The 15382-nt window shown below is 44.4% G+C and overlaps 1 protein-coding gene across 2 annotated transcripts in view; it reads right to left on the bottom strand.

Annotated features, from left to right (window-relative positions):
* The window catches only part of LOC144501340 (sodium- and chloride-dependent GABA transporter 1), a 93544-nt gene extending 78409 nt beyond the window's left edge, over positions 1–15135 (bottom strand). Inside the window, exon 1 of one of the 2 annotated variants that reach the window (XM_078224970.1) lies at positions 14875–15135. In XM_078224970.1, the coding sequence (XP_078081096.1) occupies positions 14875–15112 (238 nt within the window). In that variant the 5' untranslated portion in view covers positions 15113–15135. Of the gene's footprint in view, positions 1–13765; positions 13853–14874 lie in introns of those variants that run through there. The other variant, XM_078224971.1, reaches the window with a different exon arrangement.
* Positions 15136–15382: the final 247 nt, after the last annotated feature.

Below are 15382 nucleotides of genomic sequence, written 5' to 3'. Positions count from 1 at the left end.
ACTCCGTGTGCCCTAATCTTCTTCAGTGCAGTAGGAGGCCATTCGGCCCACTGAGCCTACACTGACAATCGCACCCAGGCCTATCCCCATAACCCCCACTTAATTACCCTGCTAATCCCCCTGACACTAGGGGGAATTATTAACCTAACCCACACATCTTTGGACTGTGGGAGGAAACCCACACAGTCACCGGAGGCAGGAGTTCATTCTTTCACCACAAACAATTAGAGTTCTCACTCTGGTCTTTGCCTTGGCACTAAAGATCAATGAGATTAACCTGTGTCTCTCTCATTTTGTGGGCCCCAGAGATAGAAAGGCTGCCTGAGTCCTGAAACTGAAATGTTGCCTTAGCTGCTGAAACACTATGCAATAGATATGGGGGCTACTTATCCCATATACAGATGGTAGTATTATACAAGGGGCAATGAAAAAAGTTTGCCTGAGGCGTGCTTGTATTGATAACTGGTCTCCATTGGACAATGTTCACTCAACAAAAAGTGTTGCTAGCAAAATGGCTAAGAATAGAACTGAATTCAGACGATGTTGATCCTGTCGGATACTGAGCACTCCAAGCAAGCAATTTACCCCACTCCAGATCCAATCTATTTCCCTTTCCAGAGGCCCCTACAATCTCTCGAAGCATCGGTGATAAGAAAAGTTGGCTTCATTTATTATTGTCACGTATTAACATAAGTGAAAAGTATTGTTTCTTGCGCACTATACAGGCAAAACATGCTGTTCATAGAGAAGGAAACGAGAGTGCAGAATGTGGTGCTACAGTCAAAGGTAGGGTGTAGAGAAAGATTAACTTAATGCAAGGTTAATCCATTCAAAAGTCTGACAGTAGCAGGGAAGAAGCTGTTCTTGGGTCAGTTGGTACATGACCTCAGACTTTTGTATCTTTATCCCGAAGGACGAAGGTGGAAGAGAGAATATCTGGGTGCGTGGGGTCCTTAATTATGCTGGGTGCTTTTCCGAGGCAGCGGGAAGTGTAGACAGAGTCAATGGATGGGAGGCTGGTTTGTGTGATGGATTGGGCTACATTCATGACCTTTTGTAGTTTCTTGGGGTTATGGGATATTGCAGATGGGTTATAGGAACCCATTATAACCTGTTCTCAGCTACATAATCAATGTGGTTGAATCGATAAGAAATACTATTCTACTGTGAAAATCTGGCCAACTAAGTTATCTCCTCTTGTAAGTGACATGTTCAGAAAACATTCAAGAGTTTTCCTTGTATTTTCTTGTAACATATGTCAACCCAACCTCAGGAAAAAGTACGTTTAAAAAAAAAAAAAAAATTTCCACAACGAATGTTCGCATAATATGGCCAATACCTGATGGTTTAGGCCCATGATCACCATGAACTAGAGACTTCCCAAGGTATTTAGCCTGTAGATAAAGGTATTTATACTATTTGACCCTCCATATAGCAAGGAGAACCTTTCATCCAGAGTATTTAATGTAAACTGAACAATGCTAAACACGGATTGTGTGTGTGCCTGGTTAATGTCTTTGTTTCTCCCAAACCCGACCTGATTAAAATGCTCAAACACATGGAGTCTGACCAAAGGCAGCTTCAAAGCATCTTTCTCAAATCGCTTCTAACCTCAAGTGTTGGCCAAGAATGTGACTTCATTTGGGAGTGAAGTATGAGCAGGGGAAGCAGATGTACATCACTGACATGCTGTCAACAGCTGCAATCGCTTTGAGGAAAGGTGCTGATGCTAGTACAAAATGTGAAATCTTCCAGATTCAATAGGAAACAACAGCACTGTGTTCCAAATGGAGCATGAAGTGGCTTCTGCTCTCAGTCTTTATATATACCAAGGATCCCTGTCTGTGGAGTTTGCACATTCTCCTTGTGTCTGTGTGGCTTTCCTCCCACAGCCCAAAGAAGTGCAGGTTAAATGGATTGGTCATGTATGGGGATAGGGCGGGGGAGAGCGCCTGGCTAGGATGCTCTGAGTTGGTGCAGATTTGATGGGCCACTCTGCACTGTAGGGATTCTATGATATCAGAGGTCCTATGCCTATAGCAAGCCATGTGCCACGTTGCACAGCGGCAATTCTCCAGTTAGATCTGTGTTCCGATCTAGGCCATTGTTTTTACATAGAATAGAGAGCACAGAAAGCATTCATTCCATTCCACCAGTCAATGTTCCAGCTGAGAAATTTCTCATCCTTCTTTCTCATTGTGTCAGCATAGTCCTCTATTTTATTTCTCTCTCAGATGCATAGCTTCCCCTTAAATCCAACTATGTTAGCCAGGGCCCAGCTAAGAAATCATGGCAGCTGCTTCTTCTCCTGTTTCCAGGTCCCTAATTCCCCAACCCCCTTTAATTATTGGGGGTGGAGAAGGGGGGGAGATAGGGAGGAATGGTGCGAGTCTGGATAGAGTAATGTTGGTTTCCACAGCAGGGAATAATTCTTCAAACTGGGGCCATGGGATCTTTAATCTCCAGCTGAAGTGGAAGGAGTGGAAAATGGCTCCTTTTTTATATAATCTGCACCTCTACCCATGTGGTGCTGAAGGCAGGCAGCTTTAACTTGGATGGGCTCTGGTCCTGGAGAGAGAGACTTTGAAGCCACTGACCTGTCACTGGTGGCCACCAATCCTCTCCTATATTTACCAACAGCTGGAACCATTTTTAAAAACTCTAAGTGAGTGGGCGAGGGTCTGGCGGATGGAGTACAATGTTGGTAAATGTGAGGTCATACATTTTGGTAGGAATAACAGCAAAATGGACTATTATTTAAATGGTAAAAAATTGCAGCATGCTGCTGTGCAGCGGGACATGGGTGTCCTTGTGCAGGAATCTCAAGGAATTGGTTTGCAGGTGCAGCAGATAATTAAGAAGGCAAATGGAATTTTGTCCTTCATTGCTAGAGGGATAGAGTTTAAAAAGTGAGGTTATGTTGCAGCTGTATAAGGTGCTGGTGAGGCCACACCTGGAGTACTGTGTACAGTTTTGGTCTCCTTACTTGAGAAAGGATATACTGGCACTGGAGGGGGTGCAGAGGAGATTCACTAGGTTGATTCCGGAGTTGAGAGAGTTGGCTTATGAGGAGAGAGTGAGTAGACTGGGGCTATACTCATTGGAATTCAGAAGAATGAGGGGAGATCTTATAGAAACATATAAGATTATGAAGGGAATAGATAAGATAGAAGCAGGGAAGTTGTTTCCACTGGCGGGTGAAACTAGAACTAGGGGGCATAGCCTCAAAATAAGGGGAAGCAGATTTAGGACTGAGTTGAGAAGGAACTTCTTCACACAAAGAGTTGTGAATCTGTGGAATTCCCTGCCCAGTGAAGCAGTTGAGGCTACCTTATTGAATGTTTTTAAGGCAAGGATGGATACATTTTTGAACAGTAAAGGAATTCAGGGTTATGGTGAGTGGGCGGGTAAGTGGAGCTGAGTCCACAAGAAGATCAGCCATGATCTTATTGAATGGCAGAGCAGGCTCGAGGGGCCAGATGGCCTACTCCTGCTCCTAGTTCTTATGATAAAATTGAATCAATAATATTTGGGGTGACTAATGTCACCCAATCTGATTCCTACCTGCTTTTTGTCAGCCACTCGATTGGTCTTCACTAGCCTGCAGTCAACTCGACAACTGCCACCTGTGAGGCACTCTACACATGACCCAGTCTGACAACATGTCATCCCTATAGCCTCTGTTGTTCAATCCGTGACCCCCCCCCTCCCCCCGTTGCCACCGATCATTGATCACAGTCCCACAACAAATGATAACCCCCCCCTCCCCAACACATGACTTCAGCAGATTAAAGATCCCATGATCAACCAACATCTGCGAGCTTCCTAGCATGTGAACCTGTCACTGCCAATCACCACCCATCTGCTGCCCAACTCCTGGTGGGATTTTCCATTTGGAAATGTATGTGGGGAGATATTTGCTTGAGACCAGGCCCCCCTTGGCATGGGTCTTGGTATTTTGCACCTTCTGCATTCCCAGGCCTTGATGGGAGTGAGTTCTTCATCCTCGCCACCCTATGGTTCAAAAGGTTTTTTAAAATTTCCTTCGTGATTATCTTGCTCTTCCCCTCAAATGGAAGTATTCAGCTTGAATAACTCCAGACCCACAGTAACTTCCCTTTGAAATGGCCAGCAAGTCATTCAGTTGTATGTATTTAATTTCCTCCATTTGTTGTTGTATTTGTTCCTTCAACTCCTTTTTCACTAATAGATGAAGTGTCTCTCTAGCCACACAGATTTTCTTTGGTTTCACTAACACAGTTTCCATGAACCAATTCAGTTTTTGAGCCTTTACTCAAAAGGCCTGTGTTTCTTTTCTGCAGAAACAATGAAACTGATAACTGGTGGAAGGGTAAATCATTGACCTCCGATTAAATAGATACAGACTGTTCACTTCGTTAAGTGAAGTAGATCTGTCACAGCCTGATGGAGTCTGTGGATTTTATTGAAGGAATGTTTGGCATGCAGCTTAATCCGGGATAGTCAGCACGGATTTGTGAAGGGCAAGTGTTGCCTCACAAATTTGATTGAATTTTTTGAGGAGGTAACTGTGTAAATGAAGGTAGTGCAGTTAGAACCATAGAAAATTACAGCTCAGAAACAGGCCTTTTGGCCTTCTTGTCTGTGCCGAACCATTTTATGCCTAGTCCCACTGACCTGCACTTGGACCATATCCCTCCACACCCCTCTCATCCATGAACCCGTCCAAGTTTTTCTTAAATGTTAAAAGTGACCCCGCATTTACCACTTTATCCGGCAGCTCATTCCACACTCCCACCACTCTCTGCGTGAAGAAGCCCCCCCCTAATATTCCCTTTAAACTTTTCTCCTTTCACCCTTAACCCATGCCCTCTGGTTTTTTTCTCCCCTAGCCTCAGCGGAAAAAGCCTGCTCGCATTCACTCTATCTATACCCATCAAAATCTTATACACCTCTATCAAATCTCCCCTCAATCTTCTACGCTCCAGGGAATAAAGTCCCAACCTATTCAATCTCTCTCTGTAACTCAGCTTTTCCAGTCCCGGCAACATCCTTGTGAACCTTCTCTGCACTCTTTCAATCTTATTTACATCCTTCCTGTAACTAGGTGACCAAAACTGTACACAATACTCCAAATTCGGCCTCACCAATGCCTTATACAACCTTACCATAACACTCCAACTTTTATACTCGATACTCCGATTTATAAAGGCCAATATACCAAAGGCACTCTTTACGACCCTATCCACCTGTGACGTCACTTTTAGGGAACTCTGTACCTGTATTCCCAGATCCCTCTGTTCAACTGCACTCTTCAGAGTCCTACCATTTACCCTGTACGTTCTTCTTTGGTTTGTCCTTCCAAAGTGCAATATCTCACACTTGTCTGCGTTAAATTCCATTTGCCATTTTTCAGCCCATTTTTCTAGTTGGTCCAAATCCCTCTGCAAGCTTTGAAAACCTTCCTCACTGTCCACTACACCTCCAATCTTTGTATCATCAGCAAACTTGCTGATCCAATTTACCACATTATCATCCAGATCATTGATATAGATGACAAACAACAATGGACCCAACACCGATCCCTGCGGCACACCACTAGTCACAGGCCTCCACTCAGAGAAGCAATCCTCCACAACCACTCTCTGGCTTCTTCCATTGAGCCAGTGTCTTATCCAATTTACTACCTCCCCATGTATACCCAGCGACTGAACCTTCCTAACTAACCTCCCATGAGGGACCTTGTCAAAGGCCTTGCTGAAATCCAGGTAGACAACATCCACCGCCTTCCCTTCATCCACTTTCCTGGTAACCTCCTCGAAAAACTCTAATAGATTGGTCAAACATGACCTACCACGCACAAAGCCATGTTGACTCTCCCTAATAAGTCCCTGTCTATCCAAATATTTGTAGATCCTATCCCTTATCACACCTTCCAATAACTTGCCCACCACCGACGTCAAACTTACTGGCTGATAATTTCCCGGATTTCTTTTGGAACCTTTTTTAAACAACGGAACAACATGAGCCACCCTCCAATCATCCGGCACCTCCCCCGTGAATACTGACATTTTAAATATGTCTGCCAGGGCCCCTGCAAGTTCAACACTAGCTTCCCTCAAGGTCCGTGGGAATACCCTGTCCGGTCCTGGGGATTTATCCACTCTGATTTGCCTCAAGACAGCGAGCACCTCCTCCCCTTTAATCTGTAAAGGTTCCATGGCCTCCCTACCAGTTTGCCCTATTTCCGTAGACTCCATGCCCGTTTCCTCAGTAAATACAGATGCAAAAAAACCATTTAGTATCTCCCCCATCTCTTTTGTTCCATACACAGTGTACCACTCTGGTCTTCAAGAGGACCAATTTTATCCCTCACTATCCTTTTGCTCCTAACATACCTATAGATGTCATATACATGGATTTTAGTAAGGCGTTTGATAAAGTCCCCCATGGTCGGCTTATGAAGAAAGTAAGGATGTGTGGGATAGAGGGAAGTTTGGCCGATTGGATAGGTAACTGGCTATCTAACAGAAGACAGAGGGTGGTGGTGGATGGAAAATTTTCGGACTGGAAACCGGTTACCAGCGGAGTGCCACAGGGATCAGTGCTTGGTCCTCTGCTATTTGTAATTTTTATAAATGACTTGGAGGAGGGGGCTGAAGGGTGGATCAGTAAATTTGCTGATGACACCAAGATTGGTGGAGTAGTGGATGAGGTGGAGGGCTGTTGTAGGCTGCAAAGAGATATAGATAGTGAACTGCCTGCAGGGATACTGGAGTCAGAAACTTTAGGAACATTTAAGAAGCTATTGGATAGGTACATGGAGTACTTTGGGATGATAGGGAGGAAATAGCTTGATCTGGGTTTCAGACAAAGCTCAGCACAACATCGTGGGCCAAAGGGCCTGTTCTGTGCTGTACTGTTCTATGTGCCACAGCTCTGAAATTTGGAATGTTTTGCAGGGTATTGAAGTCCAAAATGTATAAATAGCTTAACTATTTGTGTTAAATATTAACTTTGGCTTGATACGGAGGAGTCCAAGTTGAGCATTTTCCTAAAGGGTTCTCGCCTGCTACAGCCAATTACCTGCAAACAAGGCTCTGGTGGTGGGTGACTCCAGTGGTGCCTGTCCTGTTGGCCAAAATAGCAGGATTCCGTGCCAGATTTTGCACGTGGAACCTCATTAATTATGCACAAACATGTTCCCCTCCTGGTCAGCTGGTATGCCAGCAGCTGATTTGTTCACCCAGGGGTCAGCTGGCTGGTTTGAAGGTCCCAGCACCATATTTAAATACCAGTCTAGCACACTAGTATCACTCTGACTTGTATCATTGTCTCCAGATAGTGCAGCATGTCAGCAACCTAGAGGGAAAAAGCTACTCCTCTTGAAGAAATCTGTTCCTTGCTTCACCACTCGTCCCCTGGGGGTCCATGTCCCAATTTGATCTCTATCCAATGCATCTGGAGTCTCCTTTCGTGCCCTTCCAGTAAATGATGTGCTATCCCTTTGACCCCCCCCCCCCCCCTTGTTTGTGAGCTTTCCAAACAGCCTTGCCAGTGACCAACTTCTCTCCTGAAGGGTTAAAAATCAGATAAGCAGCTATGACTTCATTGTAGAGTCAAATAATGGGCAGAGACAGTAGCTTTGAGACTCGCCACTGCTCCAGGTAAAAGTTATAAATCATCAAGGATGATGCAATCAGACTGGCCTTATTAATAGTCTGGTATTGTAATTAGCCAAGTGTATTAATGCTGTAACTGGTTAACTGAAATCATGTATGTAGAGTGTCATCAGCAGGACTATTGATTCTAACAGATTATAGATAATAGTGAACTTAAATGTTAGCTTTTGGGTGGTAAATCATTTGTAACTGGAGGGCATAATTACCACTAATCTTTTGTTCAGGTTGCTAGTTCTCGAATAAAGAACTTGAACTGAGTATGGCCTGGTCAGTTATGAGGAGGGAGATACACAATAGTCAAATAGTTGTGAAACTCCAGCAACAGCGCCCCTTGATCTTCCCTCAGCTTTCCATTTTTTTTGTCATGCCCCTCTACCTGCCATCATGAACCCTCAGCCACCCCTCCCCCCACCACCTCCCCACCCCAACTCCTTGCACAGTCCTCCTTCCACATTGCACACCGCCCTGCGTTTCCCCCCCCCCCCCACCCCCCCCAGCCTCTCCTTGTGCCCTATCCCCAGTCAACTGTGGACCTTTGTTGCAGTGGCTGCTCGAGTCCCGCTGTGAAGTCCAGATAGTGTGCTGCACCGGGGAAGAAAGCCTCCCCAATCCAAGCGTTGTACTGATCTGACTTGGTAACATAAGGGGGTCCATGGATCCAGCAGCACAGTGCTGTCCGTAAAGACCAGGTTGGCATGGAGATGGAGGTAGGAACCAGTCTGCCCCAGCAGCGTGGTGAGCAACGCATCAGGAGCAGTGCAACACAACTGAAGAAAGTTGTTGCATTCCCCCTGAAGTCTCTGGTGAACTGAGGGCTGCTTTGCGCATGGCACTGATTAGTGTCAAACCCAATTGCTGTTGTAAATTCCTGCTGGTGTGCTGGAAGGCCTCACTCACTCATGGTAACGGTCAGATGGTTTAGTGAGCATTCCTGAATGCATTTCTGCCACCTGCCAGGGGAATGAATTAAACGCCATTAACCCACCAGTGGGAGAAATGCAACTTGATTTTATACCTCACCAGATTTGCCACGCACATCTGCCAACAGCCTTGCACAGGGTAGAATTCTGCCCATAATGTCTTTTAACCTCCTCCAGATCCTATTACAAACACAGATTATAACTAGATGGTGTCGACATTTCAGTTACGTGCCATTTTCTGTAAAACACTCCAGAAATGAGGAACACATCCCCCCCCCCCCCTCATTTAAAGTATTTGAGCCACACTGTTAGTCTTATACAAGCAGAGATTGTGAAGCAGGTGGATCAACTTGCAAAAGGGAAACATTGGTTTCTGAAGTAATCTTTTCCAGGGTCATAGAGAGGAAAGAGATATTTGTAACAAGTGTTTTTGGAGCAGTAATCCATTTAACGATCTGTATGCGGCCTTCCCTGATGCATTTGAAACTGCAAAGCAGACCATTGGCCTACACGCTGGACATTGCCCTGAGTGAAGCAATGTTGCCAACCTACGCACTGGCTGTTTGCCTTTTTAAAGAGTTAAGCAAACAGCTTCTAACCAGAGAAATAAATTTGGATTAGGTGCAATCTGAGAGATGATTAGCTTCTGGCAGATGGCACAAGAATCTCAGACAGCAGGTTAATTGGTAAAGCAATATGTGACACCAAAATATCTTTATGGATAAAATAACATCAGCAGTGAAGGTTTCTCAGGTTTTATTCCCCATGGACAAATCTTTATACTCTGTTTCTCGTAGGAACAGTGAAGGATGACGCAAAGAAGATTATGGCAGTACTCATTTTATGAGGCTTCACAGCACGTCATGAATGAACTCTTCTGATTAGAACAAATAGCTGAGATTACAGATTACCACCTTCAGTTGCTGTTTTCATTAAAAGGGACATTCCTTCAAATCCTCCACCCACCTGACAAAACAACCCTCTTCGCCCACAAATTAGTTTTAAAGTTTATTTATTAGTGTCACAAGTAGGCTTACATTAACACTGCAATGAAGTTGCTGTGAAAATCCCCTAGTCGCCATAATCCGGTGCCTGTTCGGGTACACTGAGGGAGAATTTAGCATAGCCAATGCACCTAACCAGCACATCTTTCGGACTGTGGGAGGAAACTGGAGCCCCCGGAGGAAACCCATGCAGACTCCACACAGACAGTGACCCAAGCTGAGAATCTAACCTGGGTCATTGGTGCTATGAGGCAGCAATGCCATTCTGCCACTGTGCCGCCCCTAATGTGCCAAGTGTTTCCATCTTGCATTCATTACAACAAGCACCAGAATGTCAAATTTCAAATGATCACAACAATTAATAGCAGAGGAGAAAAGGGGTGAAGTTGACTCATTTGTTGCGGCATTGCCATGAAGAAAGCAACTGGGGACAATTCTTCTGCTAATTCAAAAAAACGAGTTGAACTTATTCCTTTTGTTGCCAGGGTGATGCCAGCTACATAGGCCATACATCCCAATGATTGACGGAATCAAACAACATGTCCCTCCAGCTGATTTATTATTTATTTGATTTATTATTGTCACGTATTAACATAGTGAAAAGTATTGTTTCTTGCACGCTGTACAGACAAAACATACCGTTCATAGAGAAGGAAACGAGAGAGTGCAGAATGTAGTGTTACAGTCATAGCTAGGGTGTAGAGAAATGCAAGGTAAATCCATTCAAAAGTCTGACAGTAGCAAGGAAGAAGCTGTTCTTCAGTCGGTTGGTACATGACCTCAGACTTTTGTATCTTTTTCCCGAAGAAAGAAGGTGGAAGAGAGTGTGTCTGGGGTCCTTAATTATGCTGGCTGCTTTGCTGAGGCAGTGGGAAGTGTAGACTGAGTCAATGGATAGGAGACTGGTTTGTGTGATGGATTGGGCTACTTTCACTACCTTTTGTAGATCCTTGCGGTCTTGAGCAGGGCAGGAGCCAAACCAAGCTGTGGTACAACCAGAAAGAATGCTTTCTATGGTGCTTCTGTAAAAGTTGGTGAGAGTCGTAGCTGACATGCCAGATTTGTTTAGTCTTCTGAGAAAGTAAAGGCGTTGGTGAGCTTTCTTAACTATAGTGTTGGCGTGGGAGGACCAGGACAGGTTGTTGGTGATCAGGACACCTAAAAATTTGTAGCTCTTGACCCTTTGTCCCCATTGATGTAGACGGGAATGTTCTCCTTTACGCTTCCCGAAGTCGATGACAATCTCCTTCGTTTTGTTGACATTGAGGGAAAGATTATTGTTGCCGCATCAGTTTGCCAGATTCTCTATCTCATTCCTGTCCTCTCTTTGTTTGAGATCCGACCCACTACGGTGGTGTCAGCAAACTTGAAAATCGAATTGGAGGGGAATTTGGCCACACAGTCGTAGGTATCTAAGGAGTATATTAGGGGGCTGAGAACACAGCCTTGTGGGGCATCACTGTTGAGGATGATCGTGGAGGAGGTGTTGTTGCCTATCCTCACTGATTGTGGTCTGTGAGTTAGGAAGTTCAGGATCCAGTCGCAGAGGGAGTTGCTGAGGCCCAGGCCACTGAGTTTGGAGATGAGTTTTGTGGGAATAATGGTGTTGAAGGCTGAGCTGTAGTCAATAAATGGGAGTCTGACATAGGTGTCCTTGTCATCTAGGTGTTCCAGGGTTGAGTGCAGGACCGGGGAAATGCCGTCTGCTGTGGACCTGTTGCGGCGGTAGGCAAACTGTAGTGGATCCAGGTAGTCCGGGAGGCTGGAATTGATTCGTGCCATAACTAACCTTTTGAAGCACTTCATAATGATGGATGTCAGAGCCACCGGCTGATAGTCATTAAGGCACGCTGCTTGGTTTTTCTTAGGTGCCAGGATGATGGTCGTCTTCTTGAAGCAGATAGGAACCTCAGATTGTTGTAAAGAGAGGTTGAAGATGTCTGTGAATACCTCCGCCAGCTGATCCGTGCAGGATCTGAGTGCACTTCCTGGGTACCCCATCTAGGCCAGTTGCTTTCCGTGGGTTGACCTTCAAGAAAGCTGTTCCGATACCTACAATGGTGACCCCAGATACAAGTTCATCCAGGGTGGAGGGCATGCTCTCGCTGACCTCTTGCTCAAAATGGGCGTAGAATGCATTGAGCTCATCAGGGAGGGGTGCGCTGGAGCCAGCGATTTTACATGCCTTCATCTTGTAGCCTGTTATGTCTTGCAGACCTTGCCATAGTCGGCGAGGGTCGGTGTGGCTAGCCTGGGACTCTAGCTTGGTCTGGTTTTTAAATACTAACCAGTCTACTGACTCCAAGCAGCCCTGTAGGAGATCATCCAATTCCTCAGACCAACATTGCATGACTTTCTTTAATGGATTCTCCTGCTTCAGTTTTTGTTTGTAAGCCGGGAGCAGGAGCACAGCCGTGTGGTCTGATTTGCCAAATTGTGGGTGGGTGATAGAGCAGTAGGCATGTTTGATATTTGTGTAGCAGTGATCTAGGATGTTTGTGCCTCTGGTGGAGCAGGAGACATGTTGGTGGTAACTTGGTAGGACGCTCGTGAGCTTGGCCTGATTGAAATCCCCGGCCACGATGAACAAGGCCTCGGGATGTTTAGTCTTGGCTATTCGTAACGGCGTATGGTTTCGTCCAGCACAATCTTCACTGTTCATAATAGGTGGAGTACAGACTGTAAATCAACAACCCATGTTTGCAAAACCCAAAACAAAACATCTACTGTTAGATGTGATCCCATGATTGGACAGCACTTAATGAACAATCCTGAGTATACCAATAGCTACACTAACAAAAATAATCAGCTGAACTCACAATGTGGCTCATTTAATTTTTCAAAAAGCGATATTAATTTGTACACAGTATGTTCAAATTATGGGCGGCACACTGGTTAGCACTGCTGCCTTGCAGCGCCAGGGACCTGGGTTCGATTCCCGGCTTGGGTCACTGTCTGTGTGGAGATTGCACATTCTCCCCGTGTCTGCGTGGGTTTCCTTGGTGCTCCAGTTTCCTCCCACACTCCAAAGGTGTGCGGGTTAGGTGGATTGGCCATGCTAAATTCCCCCATAGTGTTAGGGGGACTAGCTAGGGTAAATGAAAGGGGTTATGGGGATAGGGCCTGGGTAGGATTGCGGTCAGTGCAGTCCCGATGGGCCGAATGGTCTCCTTCTACACTGTAGGATTCTATGTTCAAGCTTTGTGCTTTTGTTTGAATTACCCTGAAACATGGGGAGCCTAAAGTTCCCCATTTCATTCTCCAGTAAATGAGTCAATTTGCCAACAATCAGCACCCACTTACTCCTATTGTGATAATTTGGTATTTGGCAATCTTGCATTTTGTCCCATTGAGTTCAAGCCAAAAAGCTTTGGCAACATATTTATCTTTTCAGCAATGTTCAAGTTCTGTATAACTCTAACCCCTGTCAATCAAAAAGCATTGTGTCAATATACATTTCATAACGGCAGATTCCAAAATCAACCTACTCATTCACGACAGTGTTCGCCTCTGCCCACACATGCCTACTGAAAACTTTGTTGCGGCAAGGGATTCCTAGAGGATGGCAGAGTCTCTTTGGGGATGTCCTCAGAACATTCCTAAAGAGGTCAAACATACCCGTTGACTCCAGGAAGATCTTGGTTTGTGACTGACCAAAATAGAGAAGGCTTATTCAGGAAGACACCAAACACACCGAGACACTCCATTGGGAATATGCAATGGCAAAGCCAGGGCATTGGAGGGAATGCATAAAATCTCCAAAAAATCCATCCACTCAACCCTTCAAGCAGCACTTGCCTCGGCAGAGTTTACAGATAGCATTTTGGATCTTTAACAGTCATCTCAAAATCCATTGAATCAGAGTGGAAGCAAATCTTCTGTGAGCTCAGAGGACTGCCTAAGAAGGCTTCATTTTTAAACCTATTCTCTCTTTGACACCACTTGGTGTAAAATGAGTTTTTTAAAAAAAAAATTTGCCAAGTGTGTATATTACAAATCTGTGTATTCTCAACCTACTATTAATTCTTTAAAGTTAATGAGTGGATAAGTGTGACTTGGAAGCATATAAATTCACAAAATGTACCTTCGACATATTGCAAGCAAAGGAATGTTGGGTCTCTATTCATCTATATATTGTCTCTTGGCAACATCAACTGACGCTGACAACAACCAACTGTACCTTGCTAGCACTGCACGAGAAGGAATTTCTTCTATTGGGAAGATCATAATCATGATGAACTCCATTCCCTAATCATCGACTGCGTCCCTCTGCCTGGCAGTTGTGTGAGCCCGAATGAAATTGTTTGCAATCTTGGAGTCCCATTTCACCCCGTGGTGAGCTTCTGACCACATATCTGCGATATTATTAAGACCACCTATTTTCAGTTCCGTAAAATCGTCAGGCTCTGTCATTGCCTCAGTTCATCTGCTGCTGAAATCTGTAACCCTGCCCTTATTAGCTCGATTCCAAACCACTCCTGGATGGCCTCTCATTCTACCCTCTTAAAAACTTGAGGCCATCCAAAACTGCTGCCAGTGCCGTTATTTGAACCCAGTCTCACTCACCTAACATGCTTGTGCACACTGCCCTACTTCAACCCCCATTTAATCAATGCCTCAATTTTGTTGTCAAAGCGGTCTATGGCCTCGCCTCTATCTTATTTGGTTCTTGCATTGTAATTAGATGGCAGGCATTAACTGGCAATTCACCCTTGCTCATACATACAAGAGTACCCTGAAACTGTGGTTGTTGGGTTGGGGGTACACACTATCCATTTCTGTAAATAAAAGCTTCAAAGTGTAGACAGGCTAGGCTCCAGTTTTGCCCTTCACCATCTGAGTTGTATCACTAACTTTGGAATCTCCTCCACTCCCACAACCTTCCAAGATATCAGAGTTCCTTTTAATTCTGGACTACTGAGTCTCTTCACCCCTTTGTTGTATTTTAGGCTCAGCAAGGAATTTGCAATGAAAATAATGGATGAATATACATCTGTGCAGGATGCTTTGATATTCTTCATACTTATTTTAAAATCACTGAAAGAGCAACTTAAGGTTAAACAAAACTTTATGTATTTCCAAATGTGTTCCCATCAATTGTAACTGGAGAATAGTTCAAATAAGCGAAATAGATTGATAAGTCTTTACAGAATTGAAATAAAATAAATCTTGATTCACGAGCTTTCATATCCATGAGGTCTGAAAAGTTAATTGTTTAACACCACAAAGGCAATAGTCTCAGGATTGCAGAATCGTACACTACACAGATCATTATTAAAGTAAAATTACCTCCTCCACTCCTATAGCACAAGAAGGGGAATCTCCAGACATTTCCTAGGCCCACTGAATAGCCGATTCCAGCCAATGTGAACTCAATCTTTCGAGTCCAAGTCAATCTAGTCTGGGCATTTTCAATCTTTTTAGTATTTTCAACATTTTGAGAAGTGACATCACATTCAATAAATGCTTTTCTTGTCTTCAAGGAGGTTATATTTTCCATGGGACTGGATATTTCAATATTCTTCATGCTTTTAAGATTAAAATAACTGAGACAGCAACTTAACACAAGGTTTAGCAAAACTATTTATGTATTTCAAAATGTACTCCCATCAATCATTACCTCCTAATGCCATTGGCCTTACGACAAGAGCCAAAGTTAAACATTCAAGTCTTGTGCCTGGGCAATTGAGGAAAGTCTCACTTTTTTTTTTAATGATTAACCTTTAATGTGTATTATCTCTAGGTCAATCGATTTATCAACATAGAACATAGAACAGTACAGCACAGAACAGGCCCA

This window comes from Mustelus asterias, chromosome 12 (genome assembly GCF_964213995.1).
Source record: "Mustelus asterias chromosome 12, sMusAst1.hap1.1, whole genome shotgun sequence".
NCBI classification, from domain to species: domain Eukaryota; kingdom Metazoa; phylum Chordata; class Chondrichthyes; order Carcharhiniformes; family Triakidae; genus Mustelus; species Mustelus asterias.
The sequence above is the reverse complement of the archived record's forward strand: the minus strand, read 5'-3'. Positions and strand labels throughout refer to the sequence as shown.